Source organism: Danio rerio, chromosome 17, assembly GCF_052040795.2.
Source record: "Danio rerio strain M-AB ecotype USA chromosome 17, GRCz13ab, whole genome shotgun sequence".
NCBI lineage: Eukaryota > Metazoa > Chordata > Actinopteri > Cypriniformes > Danionidae > Danio > Danio rerio.
Genome location: NC_141037.1, coordinates 1830001 through 1856500, shown reverse-complemented (window position 1 = coordinate 1856500; position 26500 = coordinate 1830001). Strand labels below are relative to the sequence as shown.

At 43.8% G+C, this 26500-nt stretch overlaps 3 protein-coding genes across 4 annotated transcripts in view; 1 reads left to right on the top strand and 2 right to left on the bottom strand.

Annotated features, from left to right (window-relative positions):
• The window catches only part of arhgap11a (Rho GTPase activating protein 11A), a 1047489-nt gene that overhangs the window by 474825 nt on the left and 546164 nt on the right, over nt 1-26500 (top strand). The gene's annotated exons all lie outside the window — the stretch shown is intronic.
• Nucleotides 16539-26500, bottom strand: part of LOC101883444 (adhesion G protein-coupled receptor G2) — a 41564-nt gene continuing 31602 nt past the window's right edge. For both annotated transcript variants that reach the window (XM_087289958.1, XM_087289957.1), the window contains exons 8-18: nt 26138-26420; nt 25893-26061; nt 22744-22878; nt 22499-22612; nt 22384-22420; nt 22192-22292; nt 21850-21971; nt 21495-21760; nt 17478-17568; nt 17113-17396; nt 16539-16883 (exon numbers count right to left, since the gene is read on the bottom strand). In XM_087289958.1, coding sequence (XP_087146084.1) covers nt 16750-16883; nt 17113-17396; nt 17478-17568; nt 21495-21760; nt 21850-21971; nt 22192-22292; nt 22384-22420; nt 22499-22612; nt 22744-22878; nt 25893-26061; nt 26138-26420 — 1736 coding nt within the window. In that variant the 3' untranslated portion in view covers nt 16539-16749. The remainder of the gene's footprint in view (nt 16884-17112; nt 17397-17477; nt 17569-21494; nt 21761-21849; nt 21972-22191; nt 22293-22383; nt 22421-22498; nt 22613-22743; nt 22879-25892; nt 26062-26137; nt 26421-26500) is intronic.
• Nucleotides 19091-21242, bottom strand: LOC147839860 (uncharacterized). Its single transcript, XM_087291283.1, has 4 exons — nt 21218-21242; nt 20801-20944; nt 20604-20674; nt 19091-20500 (listed from the first exon to the last, which is right to left on the bottom strand). Exons 1-4 carry the CDS (start codon nt 21240-21242, stop codon nt 19448-19450), a joined length of 1293 nt encoding a protein of 430 aa, XP_087147409.1. The 3' UTR covers nt 19091-19447.

Genomic DNA, 26500 nt, shown 5'->3' with positions numbered 1-26500 from the left:
TAACTGTAAATATAGACATACTTTCCCCGTTTGTTGTAGTTTTACAAAAAAAAAAAAGAATGATATTGAGAAAACAACTGCCAGTAAAGTCAAATTACACAAACTATTTTATGCAGTCTTACACTCTCTGTTAAACTTTTGGTCAAGCAACAATTGATTGGGACAGAATAATAATTATTATTATTATGCCTATTATTCAAATTGTAGTATTTTCATAGCAGTTTAAACTACCTCTTCAATATGCACAACAATAAACAAAAAGAAGGAGCTTTGATTGCATATACTCTGTGGAAGAATGTCTGAGTGCATCAGTTACATCAGTTTTCTCTTGTACTTGAATATTAAAACCCTCCTATGAGTTTTCAGTCACTGATATGTCCCCCTGCCCTAATGCATGCATAGCAGCACCACTTTTTCATATTTCCTGTCCACTAGGTGACACTGTGTTGAACTGGAGTTTCACCTTCACTTTGAGCTCTGTGCTATCAGAGATCAGTTTGACTGACTGGATTTTCCCATTTCTAGTTTTGTATGTTATCAGTAGGCTCTAAAGGTGATCTTTTTCCATCTGCATGAAGATCAGACCAACAGTCCAGCTAGAGTTCCAAATGTTTGTTTAGGAAAACTTAATGCTCCAAAGGGCGACGTTGTGGCGCAGTAGGTAGTGCTGTCGCCTCACAGCAAGAAGGTCACTGGTTCGAGCCTCGGCTGGGTCAGTTGGCGTTTCTGTGTGGAGTTTGCACGTTTTCCCTTTGTTCGTGTGGGTTTCCTCCGGGTGCTCCGGTTTCCCCCACAGTCCAAACACATGCGGTACAGAATTGGGTAGGCTAAATTGTCTGTAGTGTATGGGTGTGAATGGGTGTGTGTGGATGTTTCCCAGAGATGGGTTGCAGCTGGAAGGGCATCCGCTGTGTGAAACTTGCTGGATAAGCTGGCGGTTCATTCTGCTGTGGCGACCCCGAATTATTAAAGGGACTAAACCAAAAAGAAAATGAATGAATGAATGAATGCTCCACAAATTTTTGACTACACAATAAGTCATGGGTCACAGATGTTATCAAGTTTGTTGCTTTTATTTCTACTGCACTTTATACAATGCAGATTGTGTTAAAGCAGTTACAAGTTCAAGCTCAGTACATCATGTATTTCCACAAAAGTTAGGTTTTCCAGCCTGATCTCACGAGAAAACGTAAGTATTTTACGTTTTGCCAGTTTAGTGGCTTATTCGTACAAATTCGTACAAGTTCAGTGGTATGAAATTGTACGATTTTAAAAAGGAGGCGTGGCACCTAAACTCAACCGTCATTGGGGGATGAGCAAATCGTACTAAAATGTACAAATTAGATCATACGAATTTGTTCAAATTAGGCACTAAATAAAAAAAGTTACAAATTGGCATGAGATTGTGTTGGGTTTTCCAGTTTGCATCAGTTCAGCTGTAGAGCAGCTCTACTGACCCCAACTAAACAAACCAACTGTGACAGTAGCTGTGTTTTCATCCACCTATTCTTATGTGCATTTTGTAAAATCACATACATACACTTAATGGAAACACCAAGATGTGGGTAGATTTTAAAAATGCATACATAACCATGTAGGAAAACCTTTTATCTGATAAGATATAATGCACAGAAACTCTGCTGTAAACAGATTGAGTGAGTAAACTCTGCATCTGCGCTTCATCTGCGTGATATGATTTAGTTTTTGACAGATGATGATCAGATTTAAATTACACATGCAACGATTATAGATTTTGGTTGTACGATTAGAGTGGGAGGAATAATCACAGTTCCCCTTCGGGGGGAACTTCAGCACTATAAGTGGATTTGATTGTAAAATCCACGCATTGGGAGGTTCGGTTCAGAAGCTACTCGTCTGAAAGAGTATTGAACGGGCCAATTAAGAATGAATTGGCAGCGCAAGCCTGCGCAGGTGAGCGGCATAAGCAATCAACTGAGTATATAAGCTCACCTGGCGCAGCAGACGCTATCCTTTTCGCTTCAGAGACTTTCTGATCGAGTCGATGAGGGTTCCTCCTGCTGTGACCAGCGATTCTGAGCGAACGAGAGCATTCTCCCGGTCCAGAGTGTGTACACGCAGTGGCAGACGGTCGAGCTGGGTTTCTCCCTTGCCTGGCGTTCTTTGGGTCCGGTCCTCCAGAGCGGTGCGTATAAAGTTGCAAACTTCACAGAAAGAGCAACACAGTCGTGCAGCACGTCCTTATCAGGACGGCGCTCCGACTGTGCGTTTCTGGATGCGGTGGTTTCCTGTCCTCGGATGATGGGCGCGGGCACTGTGTTACATGTCTGGGGGTCCAGCATGTTAATGCGCTGCTCGCGGGCAGTTCATGTCGTCATCGCGATGCCATGACTGTTGCGCAAGATCGCGGTTAGCCTTTGCAAAAAGGCGAACCACCCCAGTTGTCCCCTGCTCTGCAGCGGGCACTCGGGCAGATCTGAGGGTTTCAGCGAGAGATAATCCGTCGCCCACGGGCCCGCGGACCTCCCGCTCCTCTAAGCGCTCCATCCAAGCTTCGGGCGGAGGAAGCGATCCGTCTAACAGATGGTAGCCCTTACGCCCGATGACACCGGAGACCAGATGTCCACCGCGGCATCGGAGGGTGGGCTTTCATTGTCCGATGATGATCCAGACCCGCTCGCCCCCTTCGGGCTGGTGAGCGCTGTCACTACGGATCCTGAAACGGACATGTTAGCCGTGCTTTCCCGGGCTGCTTCGGCCGTGGGTTGGAGATGGTTTATCCCCCAGCTCCGCGGCCGGACCGACTAGAGGGGCGTTCCCTTCTTCCCGGAGGTGCACAGTAGGCTCACGCGGTCTTGTAAAGCACTTTTTTCTGCTCGTGCTGCGTGTTCCTCCACCCTAACCACTCTTGACGGTGAAACAGCCAGGGGGTATGTGGCGATTCCTCAGGTTGAGTGCGCGATGGCGGTAAATCCGCGCGGCGCCTCTTCTTGGCGGGGTCCGCCTCGTCTCCCATCCAAAGCCTGTAAGTTATCTACCTCCCTCGGAGCTAGAGCTTACATAGCTGCGGGCCAGGCTGCTTCCGCCTTGCATGCGATAGCCACCTACCAGCGCTACCAAGCGCAGGCGCTGGCCGAGCTGCACGAGGGTGGGTCCAACCCAGGCTTACGAGCTTCGCACCGCCGCCGACTTAGCTCTTCGGACTACTGAGTCCGCTGCGTGTGCGTTGGGGAGGACGATGTCCACATTAGTGGTCCAGGAGCGCCACCCCTGGCTGATATGCGCAAAGTCGACAAAGTCCGCTTTCTTGACTTCCCCATATCCCCAGCCAGGTTCGGCGACACTGTCTGTGAATTCACCCAGGAATTCAAGGCGGTGAGAGAGCAGTTGGTGGGTGATGTCTTATCGGCGGTCCGTAGCCCGCTCCGCCCGCCGTGCCATTCATACCTGCTCCTCGCCGAAGGCGCCCGCCTACGAGAGCTGCTCCGCCCCCGCACACGCCTAAGGCGAAGCGAGCGCGTCGGGCACCTCGGAAGCAGGCAGCCCCCCTGCCCAGAACGCCGCTAAGTCCGGCAACGGACCGCGAAGCGCCCCTGGGACAGGCCATCTGGAGAAGAGGGAACTTGCTCTTTCCCCGCTGGAGGGCGGGGCCCCATTTCCAACGGCACTTTTTACTGCCATGAAAACATTATGAAAGGGCACTTTTCACTTCCCCAGATGTGACAGCCCGAAATCTGCCAGTCTGGGACGCTATGCTTTCTAGCTTGCAGATTCGGTGCGTTTCGCCAGTGGCTCACGAGCGCTGGGAGGACGGTCTCCTTTCTCCCACCCCTCGAGCCTCCCCTCCGGAGCTCGGGTTTGGAGTGAGAGCAAATATCTCACCTCCAGCTTTTCCGTGGGACCCGCGAGCTTCCCGGATCAGCACACCCACTCCGCGCTGCCCCACTGCTGGTACGTCAGCGATTGTAGCGATGAGTCCATTAGCGAGAGCTCTGCCTGCCTGGTTAGCGCGGGCCAGCTCTTCGCGGTGGCTCATACGCACAATCAGACTCGGCTATGCGATTCAGTTCGCGAAACGGCCCCCCAAGTCACGGGTGTGTATTCACCAGGGTCAGCCCCCTGTCCGCCCCTGTCTTGCGAGAGGAGATTGCTGTCCTCCCGGCGAAGGATGCAATCGAGCCGCTCCCTCCAGCCGAGATGGAGAGTGGGTTTTACAGCCCACGCTTCATCGTGCCCAAAAAGAGCGGTGGGTCACGGCCAATCCTAGATCTGCGCGTTTTGAACCGCTGCCTGCACAAGCTGCCGTTCAGAATGCTCACGCAGAAGCGCATCCTCCGGTGCGTTCGTCCTCTGGGTTGGTCTGCAGCATTAGACCTGATGGACGCGTATTTCCATGTCTCCACTCTTCCTCGCCACCGACAGTTTCTGCGGTTTGCGTTTGAAGGTCGAGCTTGGCAATACAAAGCCCTCCCCTTCGGGCTCTCTCTGTCTCCGCGGGTCCTCACCAAGCCCGCGGAGGGTGCCTCAGCGGCCCTTCGGCTCGCGGGCATCTGCATACTCAATTTCTTTACGACTGGCTGATTTTTGCCCTCTCTCGGAGCAGTTGATTATGCACAGAGACAAAGTGCTCTGGCACTTCCACCTGTGGGGGTTTCAGGTCAACCGAGAAAAGAGCAAACTCGCCCCCGTGCAGAGGATCTCTTCTCTCGGGCTGGAGCTGGACTCGGTCACCATGGCAGCGCGCCTCTCCGGAGAGCGCGCTCAGCTGATGCTGTACTGTCTGAGAGAGCTCGACAGTAAAATAGTGGTCCCACTGAAACTATTTCAGAGGCTCCTGGGGCATATGGCATCCGCAGCCGCTTCATGCCGCTCGGATTATTCTATATGAGACCACTTCAGCACTGGCTTCACGATCGAGTCCCCAGACGCGCATGGCACGCGCGCGCACACCGAGTCTCTGTTACTGCGCTGTGTCGCCGCGCCCTCAGCCCTTGGAGCGACCCCTCGTTCCTACAGGCCTGGGTGTCTCTAGAACAGGCGTCCAGTCTTGTTGTCGTTTCAGCAGACGCTTCCAACACGGGCTGGGGGGCTGTGCGTTGCGGGCATGCGGCTGCGGACCTATGGAAAAGTACCCAGTTGCATTGGCATATCGCCTGGAGCTGTTGGCAGTGTTCCCCGCTCTCCACCGTTTTTTTCCGGTGTTGGAGCGGCAACACGTGCTGGTCAGGACGGACAGTACGGCGGCGGTGGCGTATATCAGCCGTATAGGGGGTATGCGCTCTCGCCGCATGTCTCAGCTCGCCCGCCGTCTGCTCCTCTGGAGTCATCCGCGGCTGAAATCGCTGCACGCCATTCATATTCAGGCAAGCTCAACCGTGCAGCCGATGCGCTCTCACGGCAGCCTTGCGTCCTGGAGAATGGAGACTCCACCCCGAGTCTGTTCAGCTGATATGGGCGCGATTCGGGGAAGCCCAGATCGATCTGTTGCTTCCCCCGAGATCGCTCATTGCCAGTTGTTCTTTCCCTGACCGAGTGCTCTCGGCACGGATACACTGGCTTACAGCTGGCCTCGGGGCACGCGCAATACGCGTTTCCCCCAGTGAGCCTGCTCGCGCAGTTACTGTGCATGGTCAGGGAGGACGAGGAACAGGTTGCTGGTTGCGCCCCTCTGGCTCAACCGGACCTGGATGTCAGAGCTCTCCCTCGCGATAGCCCTCCCCTGGCAGTCCCTTCGAGAGAGCACCTACTCTCTCAGGGACAGGGCACCACCTGGCACCCTCGCCGATCTTTGAAGAGATTTTTAGACGCGAGGAAGACTTAGGTAACCTCCGATTGCGGTGGCTAATACCGTCACTCGGGCTAGAGCCCCCTCCCCGAGCGCGCCTATGCCCTGACGTGAAGTCTATTCACTGAATGGTGTGTCTCTCGCTGAGAAGACCCCCGTAATTTGCCAGATCAGCGTTGTGCTTTCTTTACGCCGAGAGAAGTTGGAGAGCAGGCTGTCGCCCTCCACACTCAAGGTTACGTGGCTGCCATCTCCGCTCTCATAACGCGGTGGCTGGCAGCACCGTGGGAACGCATAACCTCATCATCCGGTTCCTCAGGGGCGTTAAGCGAATTAATCCACCCCGCCCCCTCTCATGCCCTCTTAGGATCTCGCCCTCGCTACACAAGCCGCGTCAGATCCCTTCGATCCTCGACTCAGTATTTTCTGTCCCTGAAGACAGCTCTGCTGGTCGCGTTGATATCGATTAGAGGGTCGGGGACCCGGAGGCATTTTTCGGTCAGTGACTCGTGCCTGTAATTGGGCTGGCTTCTCTCACGTATGAGACCCCGCCCGCGATATGTGCCCAAGGTTCCTACCACTCCGTTTTAATACGAGGTAGTGAGCCTGCAAGCGCTGCCCTCGGAGGAGGCAGACCCAGCCCTTATTTATTGTCCAGTTCGCGTTTGCGTATTATCCGGACCGCACTCAGAGTTTAGATCATCTGAGCAGCTCTTCGTCTGTTATAGCGGTCGGCAGCAGGGAAGTGCCGTACCGAAATAAGTTCCCACTAGATTGTGGATGCCTTTCTTTCACTATCAGAGCCGAGATGAGCCGCGTCCCCCGAGAGCGCGTGCGCACTCCACTCGGAGCTTCGCATCCTCTCGAGCGCGCGCACGCGGCGCCCCTCTAACAGACATCTGTAGAGCTGCGGGCTGGGTGACACCCAACACATTTGCAAGGTTTTACAATCTGCGAGTGGAGCCGGTTTCCTCAAGGGTATTAGGTAACCCTTGGTGATTGAGGAAACAATTCGGTAGGGTGTTGAAACACGCTTGCTGCGCCATTTTCCCTAACACGGAGATACGTGCGCCTTTTTATCTGTCAGTAAAGTTCCCCGTCAGGTGAGCCCTGCAGATTCCTCCGTGGCCCCCAGCACTGACTCAGCGGAGGAGTCACTTGCTGGCCCACTACGTTGTAGGTCTGCCCGCTGGTCAGCCCGCGTTTTGGGTAAAGGTGCCTGCTATGCGTGGTCCCCACTAGGCGATCCCATATGCTTATTCAGCCACGGTTAAGTCCCCCCCCCCTGGGCGGACCCGTGTCTTCCCTCCCCGCTAACCACTCTTTTGCTATGCGTACTCCCCCTTTTTAGGGCTAGTCCATATGTAAATTCTGCCATCTATCCCCCCTTGGGTAACGGATGGCCTCCGCAGCGTCCTCCCTATCGGGATTGCACGCTTCCCAACGTACTGTCGTATTTTCCTAGAATTATCTAGATGCTCACGACTTCCCAAAAAATATATATAAATCCGTAAAACTTCTGTTGAAGTAGGATAAATTAGGGCCAGGGACACGTTGGAGGACCGCGCCCCCCATGATGTGGGTGCGTCACGCTTGCTTGACTATCTCCTCATCGGGGGTGTTGGTAAGGTGCAGTCATTATGGCGCTTTCAATGGGCTCCCAATGCGTGGATTTTACAATCAAATCCACTTATAGTGCTGAAGTTCCCCCCGAAGGGGAACGTTCGAGGTTACTAAAGTAACCCTTCGTTCCCCGAGGAGGGGAACGGAAGCACTATACTCCGTCGCCATAATGACTGTCCCTTAGCTGTTGAAAGTCTCTTCAGCTTAAAAAGGATAGCGTCTGCTGCGCCAGGTGAGCTTATATACTCAGTTGATTGCTTATGCCGCTCACCTGCGCAGGCTTGCGCTGCCAATTCATTCTTAATTGGCCCGTTCAATACTCTTTCAGACGAGTAGCTTCTGAACCGAACCTCCCAATGCGTGGATTTTACAATCAAATCCACTTATAGTGCTTCCGTTCCCCTCCTCGGGGAACGAAGGGTTACTTTAGTAACCTCGAACGTTTCACTGTCCTCACGATTATTATGCATTCATTAATTTCAAAACACCACCGGTTTAGTAAGTCACATGAAAAAGTCTCAAATGTTGAAGTGTTATTTAACACGGACGAAGAGTTCAGATGCAAAAGCCGCGAAACGCCACTTCCGCCAAAAATAAGATAAAGATATTGAGCGAATGCTTTAGGCACGTAGTACACCATCAATAAATAGTTCTGTTTCTAAATCTCAGCGTCAGCGCATTTAGAAATAACAGTTTGTTTGCAAAAGCTGCTAAACGCCACTTGCCTTTGACAGCAAAAGCTGCTATATCCCTAGATCGAATCAGAAGGCGTGAATCGAATCATATGTGTTCAATATAGCAGGGTGCTGATACGCTGGCTTTATGAGGAGACTGATTTTGCTTTCGATTCAGATTTTAAAACACGGATTTGATGAACTGCATGAGCCTGTCCGACTGTCAGTGAATGGCAAATGAAAACGCCCCTTACCTTAAAACTGTGCATTATAAGAAGTGTAGCATACATGTGTTTTTTGCACAGCGACGCTACTTTGAATGAGTCTGATTTACTATACATTAAACGGCAACTACATTTCACGAAAGACAGAGTTAAGATGCCGTTCTTTTATCCCACATGGATGCTGTGAGGATAAGCAAGAGACCAAGACCTTGAGTATGGTGAGAATGAATGAATGAATGACAGCTTCTAAAGGTGTCTGAGAGGCATCCCGCTTTTTCTCCAGTAGGCCTACCTTGTGTTTTATTTTCCAATTTAAGCTATTTTTTTTAAAGATAAATATAATGTCTAAAACTATTCATCATTTATATTACTTCATATCACCTATACATCTGATCATCTTTTTATATTAATGGACAATGCACAGATATTGATGTTTCACAGTGTTTTTACACTACATTATTTGAATCGACCAAGCTTAGCTTACAATGTTTACATTACTTTACCTACATTAATCTAAATCCTAAATATCAGAAAAGACAACAGATTAAGATTTAATTAATGTCAGTTTTAATGCTATTAATTAATTTACTTGACAGATTTCATTCTTTTATTTTCCTTCTGTTTTTTACCTGGTTCATCACAGCGGAATGAACCGCCACTTACCTGACAGATTTATATATTTTAAATGTCAGGTGGTTTGTGTAATGTGTTGTATGTGTGGTTAAATAATTTCTAATGGCATCTTTATTGTCAGCTAATTACACTGTCTTGTCTTTATAGGTGGATTTAGAGGGGTTTTGTTAACCCTTGTGTGGAGTTCGTATTTTTGTTCCTCAGCCAGTGTCTGGTGGACCCGCTAGAGTTTTGGCTTTCCAAATTAGCACTATCAAACAGTTTTATATTAAAATACTCAACAAATGTTTACTTAATCCCAATTACAAGCCATATGAACAGCAAACATGGTTAATTTTTCCCCTTTACCTTTGTTAGATCATATTGATGAATTAATGTGCTTCTCATTTATTATTATTATTATTATTATTATTATTATTATTATTAATGTTATGAAAAAATAAAACCCACAGATTTGTTTTTTCATATTGTTCCCACCATGGTCATGGACATCATCATCAGAAGCTCTTCTCTCTTCCACAATCAATTGCAAGGCCACTCGCAGCAGATAATATTTTGGCCATCTTGATCAGTTGTAATAAGGAACCACACTGGCAAAGTCTTATTTTTAGTACTATGTCCTAAATTCACAGAGGGGACGGGTACAAGAAAATAAAGCTTGGTTCCCGCACGAGAGAGGGTAAAATGTGCGGGAATGTAAGAGCAGACAGTGTTTCAACAATGTTGCAACTTTTTGCGGGAGCAGGAGGGGTAGGGGGAGGGGAAGAAAACAGCTGCACCAGAAAGAAGGAGGACAGAGTGTGGGAACACTGGACCTACACTTTCAAGACTTTTATTAGACCTGCGTCTAGTGGACCCGAACACCTTGTATGTAATGTAAATGCGTGGGGGGAGGTACATTATGTGTTGAAAATGTGTTTGTTTTTATGTTTTTCACAGAAATTAAGCCAAAGCCAATGAATTTCTGGTTGGAAAAATAATATATTGTTTCATTTTTCTTTTGAAAAAAAAAAAAAAACAGGTCTTACAGACCTGAACACCAAACAAGGGTTAAAAAAGCAGAAGTGGATTGAGCTGGTTTTGACGCAAAATAAACTTTTCTTTGTTAAAAATCAAAGAATTGTCTAAAGTGACATTTATGAAAAAAGTTATTTTATTTACCATCTAATAACCTTATTATTACATATAAAATGCAACAGCTGAACCTAATCAGAGGAGCCTGATAGAAAATGCTCATTTACAAGAAAAGAGCTCTGATGGATTTAGAGGGTTTTGCATCTGAACTCTAAATAATACAGCACAAAACAATAATAAAACTAACAATATATTCTTTTCTGACTTAAAGTAGGGCCCAATCCCAATTCTACCCCTTTGCCCTTACACTTACCCCTACCAATCATTTGGGGTGTCCCAATTCTCTTCTTCCTGAAAGCGTAGAGCTAAGATGAGTGGTTAGATACCCCTCCAAATGAAAATTTTGCAGGACCACACTCGAAACCAAGGCGTACAAAAATTTCCCAGAATACACCAGCTACAATGACAGCATGGCTGCACACGGAAGCCAGGAAATGCAAAAATTTGTATTTTATTTTGTCATTATTATACATTTTTACAACAAACAAAAACATGACAGCGCTTGTGTTTTACCGTCATGCTTTAAGTAAACGCTCAAATAAAACGCTAAATTTGGCTCTCTATAATCCATAATCATAACTCCTGTACAGCAGTCCCACAATATTCTGACACTCGATGACACTGGAATATCCTGTCAGAAAAGTCTAGTGGCTGGGAATGAGCTGTTTACAGTGTCTGCTATAATGTTAATGATGTTTTCGTGTGTTTACATTGATGAATATGGCCACTGTGTAAATGCACAGTATGATAATATTGCCACAATATATGGTTATGGTTGCATGATATTGTTGCCTTCAGTGATTTCTTAAAGATAAACACCAAAAAATAACACAATTGAAGTAACTACAGCACTCACAATCATCTGATCTCAAATGAAGCAAGAGCTCACGATAACATATGATGACAAGTGCAGCTGCTGTAATGCTGTCCCATTTCTTAGAGGTAAATTTTAAAGCCCTTCCTCTTCGCATTCTGTTTCAAGGGCCAAGGGGAAGGGGAAAGGGGATTGGATCCAAGTAAAAAATAAATTGGCATTTAAACATAAGTAATTACTTTACAATGAAAGTAAATGACAGAACAATTAATAAATGAATAAAAATAAGAATAAATGAATTAGAATTTGTCTAATGTAAATCTAAGCATCGTATTAGCTGAGTATTTCTCTTTTAAAGAGATCACATGTTGTCAACGGCCACCAAACCTCTGTCTGAAAGACACTTTTGATCAACTACATTACAAAATTCTTTGGTATTTTTCAGTTTGTATTTTTTTTTCTCGTTTTGAGTAGACGTGTATATAAAGTATGAAGCTGATTGATCCAGTTTTTGTCACGTGACTCATGGTGCACTGGCAGCATTCTTTCATCTAGGTGGGATGCTTGCGCAAGGCATGCGCCTCTATTGGAAATAACGAACTTGCATGCACTAAAGACACAATATATGAACAGCCAACACAATCTCACGGCTATTCATAACTTTTTTAGTTAGTAGCTAATTCGTACAAATTCGTGTGATCTAATTCGTACATTTTAGCACGATTTGCTCATCCACCAATGACGGTTGGGTTTTGGGGTGGGGTTAGGTGCCACGACTCCTTTTTAAAATCGTACAATTTCGTACAACTGAACTCGTACGAATTAGCCACTAAACTGCCAAAATGTAAATGACTTGCGTGTTCTCATGAGATCAGGCTGGAACAGCCCTTAGTTAAAGGGTCACGAAACACCAAAACACATTGTTTGAGCTGTTGACAGTCGTATATGTGTCCCACACTGCTGTAAACACTATGAGGACACACTTATTTCACCAGCAAGTGAAAATTGGTTGTTTTTGCATTATTTCGAGAAAATTCGTTTCCGGTTTGAAAAGATATTTTGAAGTTGCGTCCTGGAGATTAGATCCTTACGTTAATTCCAGTGTGAAGACTGGATGTCTGTACCCAGGGGCACAACGTGATGTTGTTTTCAGCATTAATTCATGAGAAAGACTTGGTTTTAACCAATCAGCACGCTCTATTGTGAATGAGGTGCGACTTCATTAATATGCATGATAGCTTCGAAGACTGTTTTTACCTGTTTTTACAGTGTTCAGACGGCAGAGAAATGCCACGTTGTGTTGCTAAAACAAGTGGAAGAAGAAGATGTGTTAGGAGATACGGGTCATCAGTGTTGCAGTTACAATTTGCTGCAACAGGTTTTGTTTTCATTTCCTGCTATGAGAGCGCAGCTGGACTCACGTGTGGATTACAGTGGTCTGCTAACACGAGACAGAAATATATATTTGTAAGGAACATTTTTTACTCAAGAGCTTTTCTCATCTGGAAATGGTGAAATCCAGATTTGCTGTTGGTCTCCTTTTAAAAAAGACGCGGCTCCAGTTGCTGTTGATTGTCCTGTCTTTACAGATTTGGTAAGTGTGTGATCAGTGCCTTTCGTTTGTTTATTGTTTATTAGTTAGTTTGTATTGTCAGCAGTACTCTTTCAGTGTTTAAAGACAGACAATAGTCAAAATGATTGAGTTACTCAGTTCACAGCACATTAATATCACTACAATATTATGGACTTAAAGATTTGCTGCAAATGTTGTTCTCTGAGTCTAAACATGTAACACCTTAATCAAACTATTACCATTGTGGAGGATTTTCACCGCATTTTGCGACAGAATAGTCTATACACACACTGCTGTGTTTCTACCGAGAAATGCTGAGGTTTTTTTTATTTATTTTTTTTTATCCCATACAGTGTGCAATATCAAATTCTATTAAAACTACACTCTTCCAGCAGTTCCAGTATCCGGATTGTCACAGGGGGCATGCATGAAATGTTCCTGAATAAAAGTGAATGTGCCAAGCTGCAATTAAATTATATGAAATTACTTGAAACTCCAGAGGAAATGTCGAATTATGTGCAATAACATGTAAAACGGGATCATGAAAGGAACACTCAAAACGCAACTCATTTAAACACTTTAATCATATTATTGTCTTATTCAGATTAAGTCAAATCATTCCATTACTGATGTCCATGTAAACGTAGTCACTATCTATCTCTGCGTCTGTGTTGCCGGTATGAAAATCAGCTGTAGTTCATTTAATGAAACTTCCCATGCAAACCCTTCCCTCTTTCGCCACTTGACACTCCCATCTAAGCAAAGCTGGACTCACCCACTTTCCTGACTCTTTTCAGACTAGAGGTGTGAAAACACCCTGCTGAGAAGAGGCGTTTCATGGCCCTTTAATGGCTTCAGCCATAGGCCCAGTTTACACTAATGCGTTTTAGTTTGAAAACGTATAAGTTTTGCTACAGTTACGCCATCCGTCCACACTACGCAGGAGTTTTCGAGTGCCAAAAACAAAGCGTTTTGGAAACGCTGGAAAGGCTGGAAACGCTGCTGCTCCGTCTCAGTGTGGATGAGGGAAAACGGAAACATCTGGAAACGGAGGCAGGGCTGCTGAGATTCGCCACCTGATTGGGGCTTTTGTGTCATTGCGTATCCTTCCCTTATTCGTCAAGCCCCTATCACATGACTATAACACATGACTTTTCTAATACCTTTCTTGCTTTCTTTGCCATCGCGTTCATTGTTCAATCGGTGTTTGTTGACTAACAATAACCAAATGCCGAGTGAGACGCATGCTTCCTGTTTATACTAGAACGCGCATGCCCAGAGTGCACGAATGGTCACGTAATATATACGGTTTTGGTGGCGTAGTGTGGACGGAGATATGTTCAGAGGTGAAATGCTAGTGTGGACGCGGATCATTTTTGATCTAAGACACCATTTTAAAACTAAAACGCACTAGTGTAAACGGGGCCTCAGTTAATCCAGTGTGTGCGCATAAAAGCCTCGGTGTCCAAGCTCGGAACTTCAAACTAGTGCACAGCTGGAGCAACTTAGGGCGAACTCACACTATGCTATCCATACCGTGGCCAGGGCCGTTTCCCGGATCATTTGAGAAGTGTGAGTGCGCTGAATTAGTCTCAGGCACGGTTCACTTGGGCTTTGGTGCTTGTGTGTGAGTGCAAAACGCGCCAAAGCCTGTAACTGAAAGCGAGACGTGACTTTTAAGGGGCTGTTTGATATGGATTTATTAATCATTCTTACTGTTCAGTGAACACAAGCTGCTGTAGTTTATTAAATACGCAAACCCCCTACTGCATGACAGCTGCACCTTCAGCAGACCTCCTAATTCCTGCAGCACGAGAGCTTTATGAGCTTCAAAAGTGGCGGATCTGTTCAGCGAAATATTCACGTGGTGCTCGCTGCACAGCCATTTGGGCGAGCTGAGCTCCAGCGAGGGGGAGCTTGAGCTTGAGCTCCACCTTTTTTGCACTTCCTCTACGAGTGATGTCACTGGGGGTAGGGTTAGGGTTGGGGTTGATGTAGTGGTCTGCAGCGAGCACCCTCTCGAAATATGTGTCACCGAATGTCAAACGACTAAAGCGATATAACTAGAGAAATCTCCACTGAGCTGAGCAAAAGCGCTTCTGACCAGCGCATCATCGATGACGTAAGCGTGCCCAGGCCCAGTTGTAATGTGAGTCGGGGGAGACAGGAGTGGGGACAAGCGTGCTTTGGCCCGGTTCGAGGCAACTGTACATAGTGTGAGTACGGCCTTAGTTGCAGCAGCTTTGTTCTGTGCAGAAATGCTGTGTTTAAAAGGCTTTATGATTAATTAACCGTGACGAATAAAAGTGTGCTTAACAGTGAAATCGGTTAATCATTGCATCTCTAATATAATGTGTATTTGAGGGTTTTTGCGCCAGTAATGTTGGTCTGCAGCTCTCCATGTTTACAGCTTTCCATTGTTGCAGATGTGAAATGTTGTTGTGCTGATTGTAAAATGCCTCAGTCCTCCATCAGTTGGTCATCAGAGTGCTTCAGTTTTACTATTCTTCTATTACTATTCCCTCCAGAACTGTCTTGAGCTTCTGTCTGGCCTCTCGTCTCATGCCTCCACAAGCCATCGCTATCACTGCATCAATTGCGTTTCGTCTTCTAAGGTGCATCTCTTTTATTAGAGAAGAGCAAACACCACAGTGGAGAATCCCAACAGTGCTGCGAACTCCACTCCTCTCAGTGATATCTGTGCATGTGCATGGAACTGATCATTGTGTCCTCTTTTGTTTCTTCTTGGGTGGAAATGCTGCTTCATTCACTAATGATTTCTGCAATATTCCAGTTTTGTGCATAAGTTTAATTTGCATCTTTGGATGGAAACATAACTAGTGTCTAGCCCAGGGATGAGCAATCTTGATCCTCGAGGGCCGGTGTCCCCGCAGAGTTTTGTTCCAACACTAGTCAAACACACCTGAACAAACTAATCAGTGTCTTCAAGATCACTTGAACTCTATAGGGAGGTCTGTTTGAATAGGGTTGGAGCTAAACTATGCAGGGACACTGGCCCTCGAGGATCAAGTTTGCCCACACCTGGTCTAGCCCCATCCCATCTCTCAGAGCTGCTTTATTTTTACACTCCTGTGAGATCTCTTAGGTCAAGTGATCAGAATCTTCTTTCAGTTCCTCACTCCAGGCTGAAGCGTAGAGGGGACAGAGTGGCGGGTCTTCGGTTATGGAACACCTTGCCCCTTGAGGTTAGAATGGCTCCATCATTATCCATTTTTAAATCACTTCTTAAAACATACCTTTTTAGCTTGGCTTTTTAAGATTATTGTAATAGTTCTTACTACTGCTACATTTTTACAGACATTTCTCTTACCTTATTTCTATATGCTTTCATTTTACCTTGTCTTATGTACAGCACTTTGGTCAGTCTTGTGACTGCTTTAAAATGTGCTCTATAAATAAATGAACTTGATCTTGAACTAGTGTCACTGAACCACTGCTGTTAGATCTTGAGCTCTTGAATCAGTGGAAAAGGTTATTTTGCTTCTAGCCAGTATATGATCATTAACATATACAGTTGAAGTCAGAATTATTAGCCCCCTTTTGATTTTTTTTCTCTTTTAATTATTTCCCAAATGATGTTTAACAGAGCAAGGAAATGTTCACAGTATGTCTGATAATATTTTTTCTTCTGGAGAAAGTCCTATTTGTTTTATTTCGACTAGAATAAAAGCAGTTTTACATTTTTTTTAAACTATTTTTGGGACAAAATTATTCGCCCCTTTAAGCTATTTTTTTCCAGTAGTCTACAAAACAAACCATCATTATAGAATAACTTGCCTAATTACCCTAACCTGCCTAGTTAACCTAATTAACCTAGTTAAGCCTTTAAATGTCTCTTTAAGCTGTATAGAAGTGTCTTAATAATATCAACTAAAATATTATTTACTGTCATCTTGGCAAAGATAAAATAAATCAGTTATTAGAAATACGTTTTTAAAACTATTATGCTAAGAAATGTGCTGAAATAATCCTCTTTTCATTAAACAGAAATTAAGGGAAAAAATAAACAGGGATGTTAATAATTCAGGGGGGCTAATAATTCTGACCTTAACTGTATGTGCAAATTCGGACAAAGTAATGTACTTATTGTCTTTTATATGTGTGCTAAATTTCACGACTGTACAGTTCATTAGGCAACAATAGACTCAATATTGGCAAAAGAAAACCAAAACACTAATGGATACAGCAGGTGTCTACACACCTTAGAGAATACACAATTTCCCCATAATTAGTTAATCAGGTAGTCTACAGAGTGCAAGATGCACAAAACACCCTTTGTCTTAATAAAATTAGTTATACAAATTTCCCACAGGATTGCTGGATTTAACAATGGATGTGGTGGTGCTTGGGCTTCCTGGATCATCGGAGAAACTACCAGCAGCATCATTATGAATGTGATAATAATACAGGAAGAGGAAAAACCCTGGAAAAACAGAGAAAATAATTTCAGTTTAGAGATTCAGCAGGGCGATTTTAAAAATTGTGAGCAAAACATTCTTGTGCTGAAGGCTTTAATTAGAATAATTGCCAATTTATCATCTTATAATAAATATTTTAGTTATAATAATGTAAAAAAAATCATACATCATTTCCTTTGTTGAGATTCATTCATAAAACAGAAACACTCTGAATAAAATGTTCTTGTTACTCACCTTGAAAGGAGTTGAGCACAGAGAAGATGTAATATGAGGGAATGAGCATCGGTCCATAACTGAAGAAGGCAACAGCCCACGTCAGACCAAACAGAAGAAACAAACTCAACACCATCATCAGCTGCTTTTTGAACGTCAGTCTCTTGCCCTCAGTCGCTCTTATGTCTCTGGACTGGAAAATCTTAGTGACGATGATGATGAAGATGAATGTTGTGAAGATGAAAACTAGGCTGTAGAAGCCGATGTTCACTATGTACTGAATGTAGAGATCTGTAATCCAGCACCTGCAGATATTAGAGAAGACACAATGCTGACATGGAGAAGCTTCATTAATTCATGCATGTGAGACGTGAAGAACTACATACATTTGTACAATTTTTCCAGATGTTGAGTTTAGGGTCAGTGTTTTATATCCTCCTATTGAAAGAATAACCACGACTATCGGTGTAGAAAAACCTAAGAAACACACACAGTACAGGGGAATAAAAAAAATAATGTGAAGCCAATACAGAATTTCAAAATATTAGTTAGTTTTACTTCTACTAAACTAAGTACAAATATTATTTAAAAAAATTAAATAGAAATTGTTAAAAACAAATCCATGAGTAAAACCTATAACAAATTAACTTCCAAATACTTGAGAAGAAATAATAAAATAAAACTGATCAAAGCATGTTTTACAGTAAGGGTTGTTGTTGGGCAATGTAAGGCCAAGATGAAAGTGCATACAAAAGCAGCTAATATGTATTAAAGGCAAACACAGAGGGTACAGTGCAGAAACAGGACTAATTACACAATAGTAGAAGTGTGACCGAGTAAAACAGCCTCTGGACTGGAGTTACAAACTGGAACTGGCTTTAGAATGGAGTCAAGGACTGGAACAGGCAATGAAGCTGCAGGTTGCCCAGATAGGACTGGCAGAGCCGGAAACCAGGAAGTGGTACCCACTGTCTAGGAACAGACTCTGCTAAGGACTTCTTTAGCGGAGCAGAAGAGAACTTCTGTGGATCTTTGAACTGTCATGGAAAAAATAAGCAGGCTTATTTAAGCCAAGTCATGTACTGGAGCGAGCCCTGGAGTAGGTTTTAGAGAGATGTCACAGACTGGAACAGGTAATGGAACAAGCTCTGGAATGGAACCATGGACTAAAACAGGCTCTGACTGGACAAGCGTAGTAACAGGAGTAAAGTCACATACTGGACTGGCATATGAACAGGCTTTGGTGCAGAGTTATAGACTGGAACTGCCTCTGAAATGGAGTGATGCACTGCAACAGGCTGAATTGGAACATGGACTGGAACATGCTCTGGAGCAGAGTCATGGACTGAAATAGCCTCTGGAGTGGGGTCAGAGAATAGAACTGGCTCTAGAATGGAGTCAAAGACTAGAACAGGCTCTGGAGTTAAGTGAAGGACTGGAAATAGCTTTGGAATGGGGTCGCCGATTGGAACAGACTTTAGAGTGAAACTGTAAGTTGCATTTGTGGGGCCTGCAGGGCAGTAAACCAGGGAGTGGTGCCATGGAGAAGCAGGCAGGGTTGGCTTTTGAACCAAGTTGTGTACTGGAGCGGGCCCTGGAGAAGGTTTTTAAAGAGATGTAACAGACTGGAACAGGAATAAAACAAGCTCTGGAGTAAAGCCACAGACTGGACAAGCATAGGAATAGGCTCTTTAGCAGAGTCACAGACTGAAAAAAATCTTAGGAGTGGAATCACAGAATGGAACTGGCTTTAGAATGGAGTCAAGGACTAGAACAGGCACAAGAACAGGCTCAGGAGTAAAGTGAAGCGCTGGAAATTGCTATGGAATGGGGTCACAGATTGGAACAGACTTTAGAATGGAGTAAAGCAGGGGTCACCAATCTCGGTCCTGAAGGGCCGGCGTCCCTGCAGGGTTTAGTTCCAACTTGCCTCAACACACCTGCTTGGGTGTTTCAAGTATACCTAGAAGGAGCTTGATTAGTTTGTTCAGGTGTTTGATTAGGGTTGGAGCTAAAATCCGCAGGACACCGGCCCTCCAGGAAGAAGCTTGGTGATCCCTTGAGTAAAGGACTGGTATGAGTATGACAATAGCCAATGAAACTGCAAGTTGCCTGGGTGGGGCCTGCAGGGCAGCAAACCAGGGAGTGGTGCCATAGAGGAACCGGTAGGGTTGGTTTTGAGACAGGTTGTGTACTGGAGCGGGCCCTGGAGCAGGTCACTTCAAAGAGTGAAACTGACTGGAATGGGATCAAAAACCAAAAAAAAGGCACATGAACAGTCTCTGATGCAGTGTCACAAACTGAGGCAGCCTCTTGGAATGAAGTCACACATTGGGCCTGGCTCTAGAATGCGGTCTCAGACTGGAACAGGTACATGGACAGGCTGTGGACTGGTGTCAATGACTGGAACAGGCATAAGAAAAGATTTTAGAGTGGAGTGAATGACTGGAGCAGGCAAAAGAACAGGCTCTGGGGTGGAATCAGAGGCTGGAACTGGCTCTGGAATTGGGTCACAAACGAGAACAGGCACAGGAGCAGGTTCTGGAGCAGAGTCATGAACTGAAACAGCCACTGGCGTGGAGTCATAGACTGGACCTGGCTGTATGATGAGGTCACAGATTGGAACAGGCATAGGAACAGGCTCTAGAGTGGAATCGAGGACTAAAACAGGGACAAGAAAAGACTTTAGAGTGGAGTCAAGGACTGGAGCAGGCAAAAGAACAGCCTCTGGAGCGGAATCAGGAACTGGAACTGGCTCTGGAAGGGGGTCACAAACTGAAACAGGCACAGGATCAGGCTCTGGAGCAGAGTCACAAACTGAAACAGCTGCTGGATGGGGAGTCACAGACTGAACCTGGCTCAATAATGAGGTCACAGTTTGGAACAGACAAAAAACAGACTCTAGAGTTGAGTCAGGAACTGGAACTTGCTCTGAAATGGGATCACAAACTGGAACAGCCACAAGAACAGACTCTGACATGGAGTCAACGGCTGGAACAGGCACAAGATCAGGCTCTGGAGTGGAAACAGGAACTGGAACTGGCTCTGGAAGGGGGTCACAAACTGAAACATACACAGGATCAGACTCTGGAGCAGATCCACAAACTGAAACAGCTGCTGGAGGGAAGTCACAGACTGACCCTGGCTCTATAATGAGGTCACAGATTGGAACAGACATAGGAACAGGCTCTAGAGTGGAATCAAAGACTAAAACAGGGACAAGAAAAGACTTTAGAGTGGAGTCAAGGACTGGAGCAGGCAAAAGATCAGCCTCTGAAGGGGAATCAGGACATGGAACTGGCTCTGGAATTAATTGGGTCACAAACTGGAACAGGCACAGGAGCAGGTTCTGGAGCAGAGTCATGAACTGAAACAGCCACTGGTGTGGAGTCATAGACTGGACCTGGCTCTATAATGAGGTCACAGATTGGAACAGGCATTGGAACAGACTCTAGAGTGGAATCAAGGACTAAAACAAGGACAAGAAAAGACTTCAAGGTGGAGTCAAGGACTGGAGCAGGCAAAAGATCAGCCTCTGGAGGGGAATCAGGAACTGGAACTGGCTCTGGAAGGGGGTCACAAACTGAAACAGACACAGGAGCAGTCTCTGGAGCAGAGTCACAAACTGAAACAGCTGCTGGATGGGGAGTCACAGACTGAACTTGGCTCTATAATGAGGTCACAGATTGGAACAGACAAAAAAACAGACTTTGGAGTGAAGTCAGGAACTGGAACTTGCTCTGGAATGGGGTCACAAACTGGGACAGCCACAAGAACAGACTCTGACATGGAGTCAACAGCTGGAACAGGTACAAGATCAGGCTCTGGAGTGGAGTCGGCTTTGAAACAAATTCTGAAATTCTGAGTCATGAACTGGAATAAGAATCAGCTCTGTAGGGGCACATTCCACAGTGCAGTGTGCAACCTTGTAAACCTTGTGCACTGTGCAAAAGCCCATTGAATCATGACAATAGGAATGCGCTTTGATCAGGAATAGTGAGCAATGAGACAACTGGGCCTGAGAGTATTGAAACTGCCGGAATATCATACATCAAGACCCCAGGAATAGGGAGTGCTGAGACTGCTGGCATGGCTGGGCAACACAATATCCATTATAATGGCTTACTGTTGAGATCTTTGGCAAGTTCCATGGCCACCCTGTTACCACCCTTGACACAGGTAGCAAGGCAGTTGCATGAGGGAAAAACTAGGTGTGGAACATGAAACATGGGAAGGAGAAAAAACAACAAAGACAAGGCAACCAGTATCACTAATAACGAATAAAAACTGCATTACAGTTTCCTAACAGAAACTCATTGGTATGATTTCTTGTTGGAGTCAATTTGACAATGGTTTTTGGTTTTGAACTGTTGTTTTACAGCAGGGATTTGCTCTTCACTCACCCCAGCCCAACACGGTGATCTTCCTCATGTAGTTGGTGATGGTGACGTTCTGTCGGATGAGCCATAAGTACATATGAAGAGCTTGAATGAAGAACCAGGTGAATGAGGTCAGCATGGAGTAATGCATCAGCAGAGCTATGAAGACACAAGCATTCTTGTCTCCTGAGTTTGCCACGCTCTCGTTTGACAGAAAAGACACATTCAGGAGAAAAAGGGCCACTAATATGTTGATCAGGATCTTTGTGGCCTGATTGGATTTAGCTTTCCTGTTGAAATAGAAAAACAACCTGCGTTTGTAACCTAAACCTTAATAGTAAACAGGAGTCTTTGTATGTTGTGCTTTAGTAGACTCTACCGCAGCAAGAAATGCATGAACAGAGCGATGGCCAGAAAAAACACAGAGATCCCACAGCCGACAGAAGAGATGAGGGTCAGTGAATCCAGATATGGCGCTACAGCGTTTGCATCTGGCACAGACTGAGAAAAAAAAACACCCAGTTCAGATTGATGAGTTTACTATCATGTCCACAAAATATTGGCAATATTTATCAAAATGGCTTGTTTACAAATGATCTCTTCAAGGCAATTTACCAGTGATTTTCAGGTAAATGTTTAAAAGGAGCAGGTGTTTCAGTTTATTTATAAAGATGTTGTTTTAATAGGGATTTGAATTGAAACAGATAATGAAGGTGCTCACCATCAGCACTGCAAAGAATGTCAGATGTGAACACGAGCACTTTATGGTGTTATTGTCGATCATTTCTGTCTCACAGCCAAACATTGTCCACTTAAGATTCCCTTCAAAGAAAAGAGAGCCACAGATGTAGCTGAATAAGATGAACTAGCTTTGTTAATGCAAACTGATCAATAGAGCCTCAAATGAATTTACCATTGCCATCCCAAGATGTGCAGGATGCATTACCGACCTGCAAGACAACGTTAGTCTGGTCATTGTTAGTTATAGATTTGTAACAAGGTACATTTTGCCACAAAACCTTCCTTACCAGAGTCTTCAGTTTGATGGTCATTTCTATATTGTTGTTGAGGTTGGAGATATTGGCTCCCATTGTTATTCCATAAACCATATTGTTTAAAACTGTGTAATTTTTAGTTTCATCCTAAATCAGAAACCATATGAAAATAGAGTGATCAATATTGAAATAATGACGAACTGATTAATATACATTTGCGCAAATGTCGAGTTTTTGACATCTCTTCAGCTTTTCAAATAGCACAAACAGAAGCAAACCTCTTTAACCATGTTTGGGTACCGCAAAACTCCAACAAAAGCACTTCCATTGTTTTCCAGACTTGATTTATCAAAGGCTTCACTGGGAACCTTTACAGACCAGGGAAAGTCTGTCTTCTGGTTAGTCTCAACAACCTGTAAAAAAGGATGCCATCAGTAAATTTTAATTCTTCCTCAGAGGGACATGTTATAAAGGTATAGAAGACTCTTCTATAGCAAATAATGCCCAGGTATGTTTGCAGATGTTTTAAAAACATGCTAAATGCATATAGTTGTTTATCTAAAAACATCAGTTATAAGAATGTACGTTTCCTGTCGGAATGTCTGTGTTTGTTTTGACCTCTGTAACTCCGCCCACTGCCAGTTTACCCAATTACATTTCAGCACCAGGGTTGCCTTGGCAGAAAACAGCTAATTTTTTTTCAGTCTTGAAGTTTGCCTCATTGTATGTGGATGTTGCTATTTTCTGACCAGTGCAACTCCAGTTTTTAGTTTTTTTATCATGTTGCTTATAAAGCAAGTCCATTTGTGCCACATTGTGGACTCTAGGGTGTGCTAATCTCTAAAGGAGGTGTGTTAAGGCACATTGTTGATGTGTAGATATTTAATAGACCTTGCCATTGACCAAGTAAAAGCAGGTCAAAAGTCCAGCGGAGAGCATGTTCGATATGATCCTATGCAGATTTAAATGCTTAATACACACAGTATGTACAGCAATACACAAATATGTTTACATATGAAAATAATTAAAGGATTAAAATGATACAAAAACATAGACGACATAAATATAAAAACCATATCCTACATGCCTTCACCTTGGGGGGCTTTTTCAGTTTATTCATGACAATCTGCACCTGTATAATGTTATTATTTTTATCAGTATTATTAATTATATGCAGATTTATATAAGTTTTAATAGACACAAGTTTAGACTTGCCCAGCTGTGGGGTTTTGGAGATGTCTGCATCAACATATGGGGCATAAGAACAGGCCGTGTTTGGATATAACTCAGTTTTCTGACCACACTTCATTATTATTGCGTATTTATTCCTTTACTGGAGATTAGAACTGAATTTAGAAATAGTTTCAAACAAATCTTTGCACTTAACAAAGGAAATTAAATGTGTGGGCTAATGGATGTGTTCAGTGGAGTGAGTTTCCACCGCTTCCTCACTCCACCAAAGTAAAGGAGTAAAGTAAAGAGAAAGTAAAGAGGCTGAATGGAGGAGGCTCATTCTTTATCCTAGTGATGCAGATGCTCTGTTTAACTGTTTTCTCGCTAGTGAAGTTTTCAGTTTTACACTTACAAAGTCCACCATGTAAATAGCAAATGCACCATGATGGTGTGACGCAAGTGACTCTTAAAGGGGATGTGAGATGATACTCTAATTGGTTTAATGCCCGTTATGCTCAAAACACACCCAGAACTCATTAATAGAATAAGCACAACCCTGTTAGACCATGCACCAGGTTACAGACCATACATTTTTTACGTCCTTATAATAGCAAAAATTTATTCGTTCACTCTCTTAATGCTTTTGCACCATGTGCTTTGGACTTAGCGCCTATATAGTTAAAATAGAGCCTGTGATAGTTTTAAATAGTAAATAATATTGCATACAATTGAAAGCAGAAGTTTTTATACACTGTAGAAAAAGGCACATCACCATTTAAAAAGAGTCGGATGTTAATGCTACTAAACTGTTTCTCTTTTAGGTAAGTTAGGATGATCACATGTTTCTGTTCTGCTTAATATCAGAATAATAAGAGATATTGTTGGAAAAATTGTTCTAACTCTTCTTGTAAGTCAAGTTTACACACAATAAGATTATTCCGTCTCTGATAAAGCTCAGATGATGATGTCAAGGTTTTGGAGGTTTCTGATTGGCCAATTAACAACATTTGAGTTAATGTGAGGCACAACTGTAGAATAGTATTGGAGAAAAAGCTCAAACACACTGCTTCCTTGTGTGACAACATGGGGAAATACTGAAGCAACTTCTTAAGACATCAGCCAGGAGATTAAAACTTGGCCACAAATGGGTCTTCCAAACAGACCATGACCCTCATCATACTGCCAAATTAGCTCAAATGTGCTTTAAGTACAACAGAGTGAATGTTTTGGAGTGGCCATCACAAAGCCCTGACCTCAATCCTATAGAAAATTTGTGGGCAGAGTTGAAAAAGCTTGTGCGAGCAAGACAGCCTACAAATCTGACTCAGTTACACCAATTCTGTCAGGAGGAATGGGCCAAAATTCCTGCAAACTATTGTGAGGAGCTTGTGGAAGGAGACCCAAAACATTGTACCAAAGTTATACAGTTTAAAAGCAAAGCTGAAAAATACCAAGGAAATGTGTGTAAACTTCTGACTGTCTATAAATTAATAAAAACAAAAATCTAAAAAAAACAATTCTCTCATTAATCTGGCATTTAGCAAATGCAAATCATTTAGTTAATCCTAACAAACCTAAAATAGTAAGGGTTTAGGATGATTTGCCATCAGACATTTTTTTAAATGGTTATGTTCCTGTTTTTAGAGTGTAAACTTCTGGTTTCAACTGTATGTAAACATTAGCGATATTTTACCACTGTTCCTGCATTTGCATTGACTTTGTATGTAATTTACTGTTGTTATGAACCCAGCATGATAATCAGGCATGCTCACTAGTTTTGGTGTTGTCAATCTGGCAGCCTGTGTCTTATGCCCCATAAGGTGATGCAGACGTCTCCAAAACCCCACAGGTGGATGAATCTAATCTTGTTTTTATTAAAACTAATATAAATATGCAGATAAAAAAATAATACTGCTAATAATAATAACATTATAGATATGCAAATTGTTATGAATGAACTGAAAAAGCCCCCACAGGTGAAGAAGGCATGCAGGCAGTGGTTTATATGTCTATGTAGTAAATAATCATTTTTGTAACATTTTAATCCTTTAATTGTTTTCATCTGTAAAGATATTTGTGTATTGCTGATCATCCTGTCTGTGTGTGTTTGTGTGCTTAAACCTGCATTGGCTCATAACCAAGGTGCAGTTGAAAAAAAAACATCTTCAATATTTTGAATTTGGACGGCAATACCAAGGTCAACCACTAGGTCAATCCTATATATACTGCATCTTAATTTTTTCCCATGCCTTACGTTCATCAGGTCCTGTTGTGAAGAGTAGCATATATCGACGTCTTTGCGGTTGGTCTTCTCATCTTGTAATTGGATAACACCAATAATGTCCCCCGTTTTGATCCCTGCATTGCTTTTATTGCTGTTTTTTATGTCATCCAGCAGAGACTTCAGATTGTTCAAGACTTCCCTGTGAAATAAACTGAATCAGTAAGGATTCTGTGTGAGTTTTTAACCTTAATATCCACTGCTTAACACACACTTACGATGCTTTTGAAGGATCAATGGTTCCATCTGCACTTATTGTCGGAGGAGTTATGTTTACCATCATCTCCGGTTTACCGACAGTACTAACTGCAGTTGTATAAGGGTTTGACTGGGTAGGTGTGATGTGTTGTGTTGAACTGGTAGTTGGGCTCTGTGTTGTTGGAGTTGATGTCGTACAGTTATTTGTATAGTTAGCGGTGGTGGTTGAATTGTCATCAATGCAGGACACACACGCCCATGCACTCCCGTTGTAATGCAGAAAGTATCTGTTTCCTTCTTTGCCTTTAACACAAAATAAATGAGGGATTTTATTAACATTTTTGCACTCATTCAAACAAGCTGATATATTAAAGTACTCTAAT

Excerpts from the sequence above, each read along its gene's own strand:
- LOC147839860 (XM_087291283.1), bottom strand. The coding sequence starts at position 21,242 with ATGGAACTTGCCAAAGATCTCAACA. Across the intron at positions 20,675-20,800 it reads GTTCCTGACTTCACTCCAAA|TTTGTGACCCCCTTCCAGAG; the intron begins GTCTGTTTTTTT and ends TGTCTGTTTCAG. Across the intron at positions 20,501-20,603 it reads CTGATCTTTTGCCTGCTCCA|AGCCAGGTCCAGTCTATGAC; the intron begins GTCCTTGACTCC and ends ACCTCATTATAG.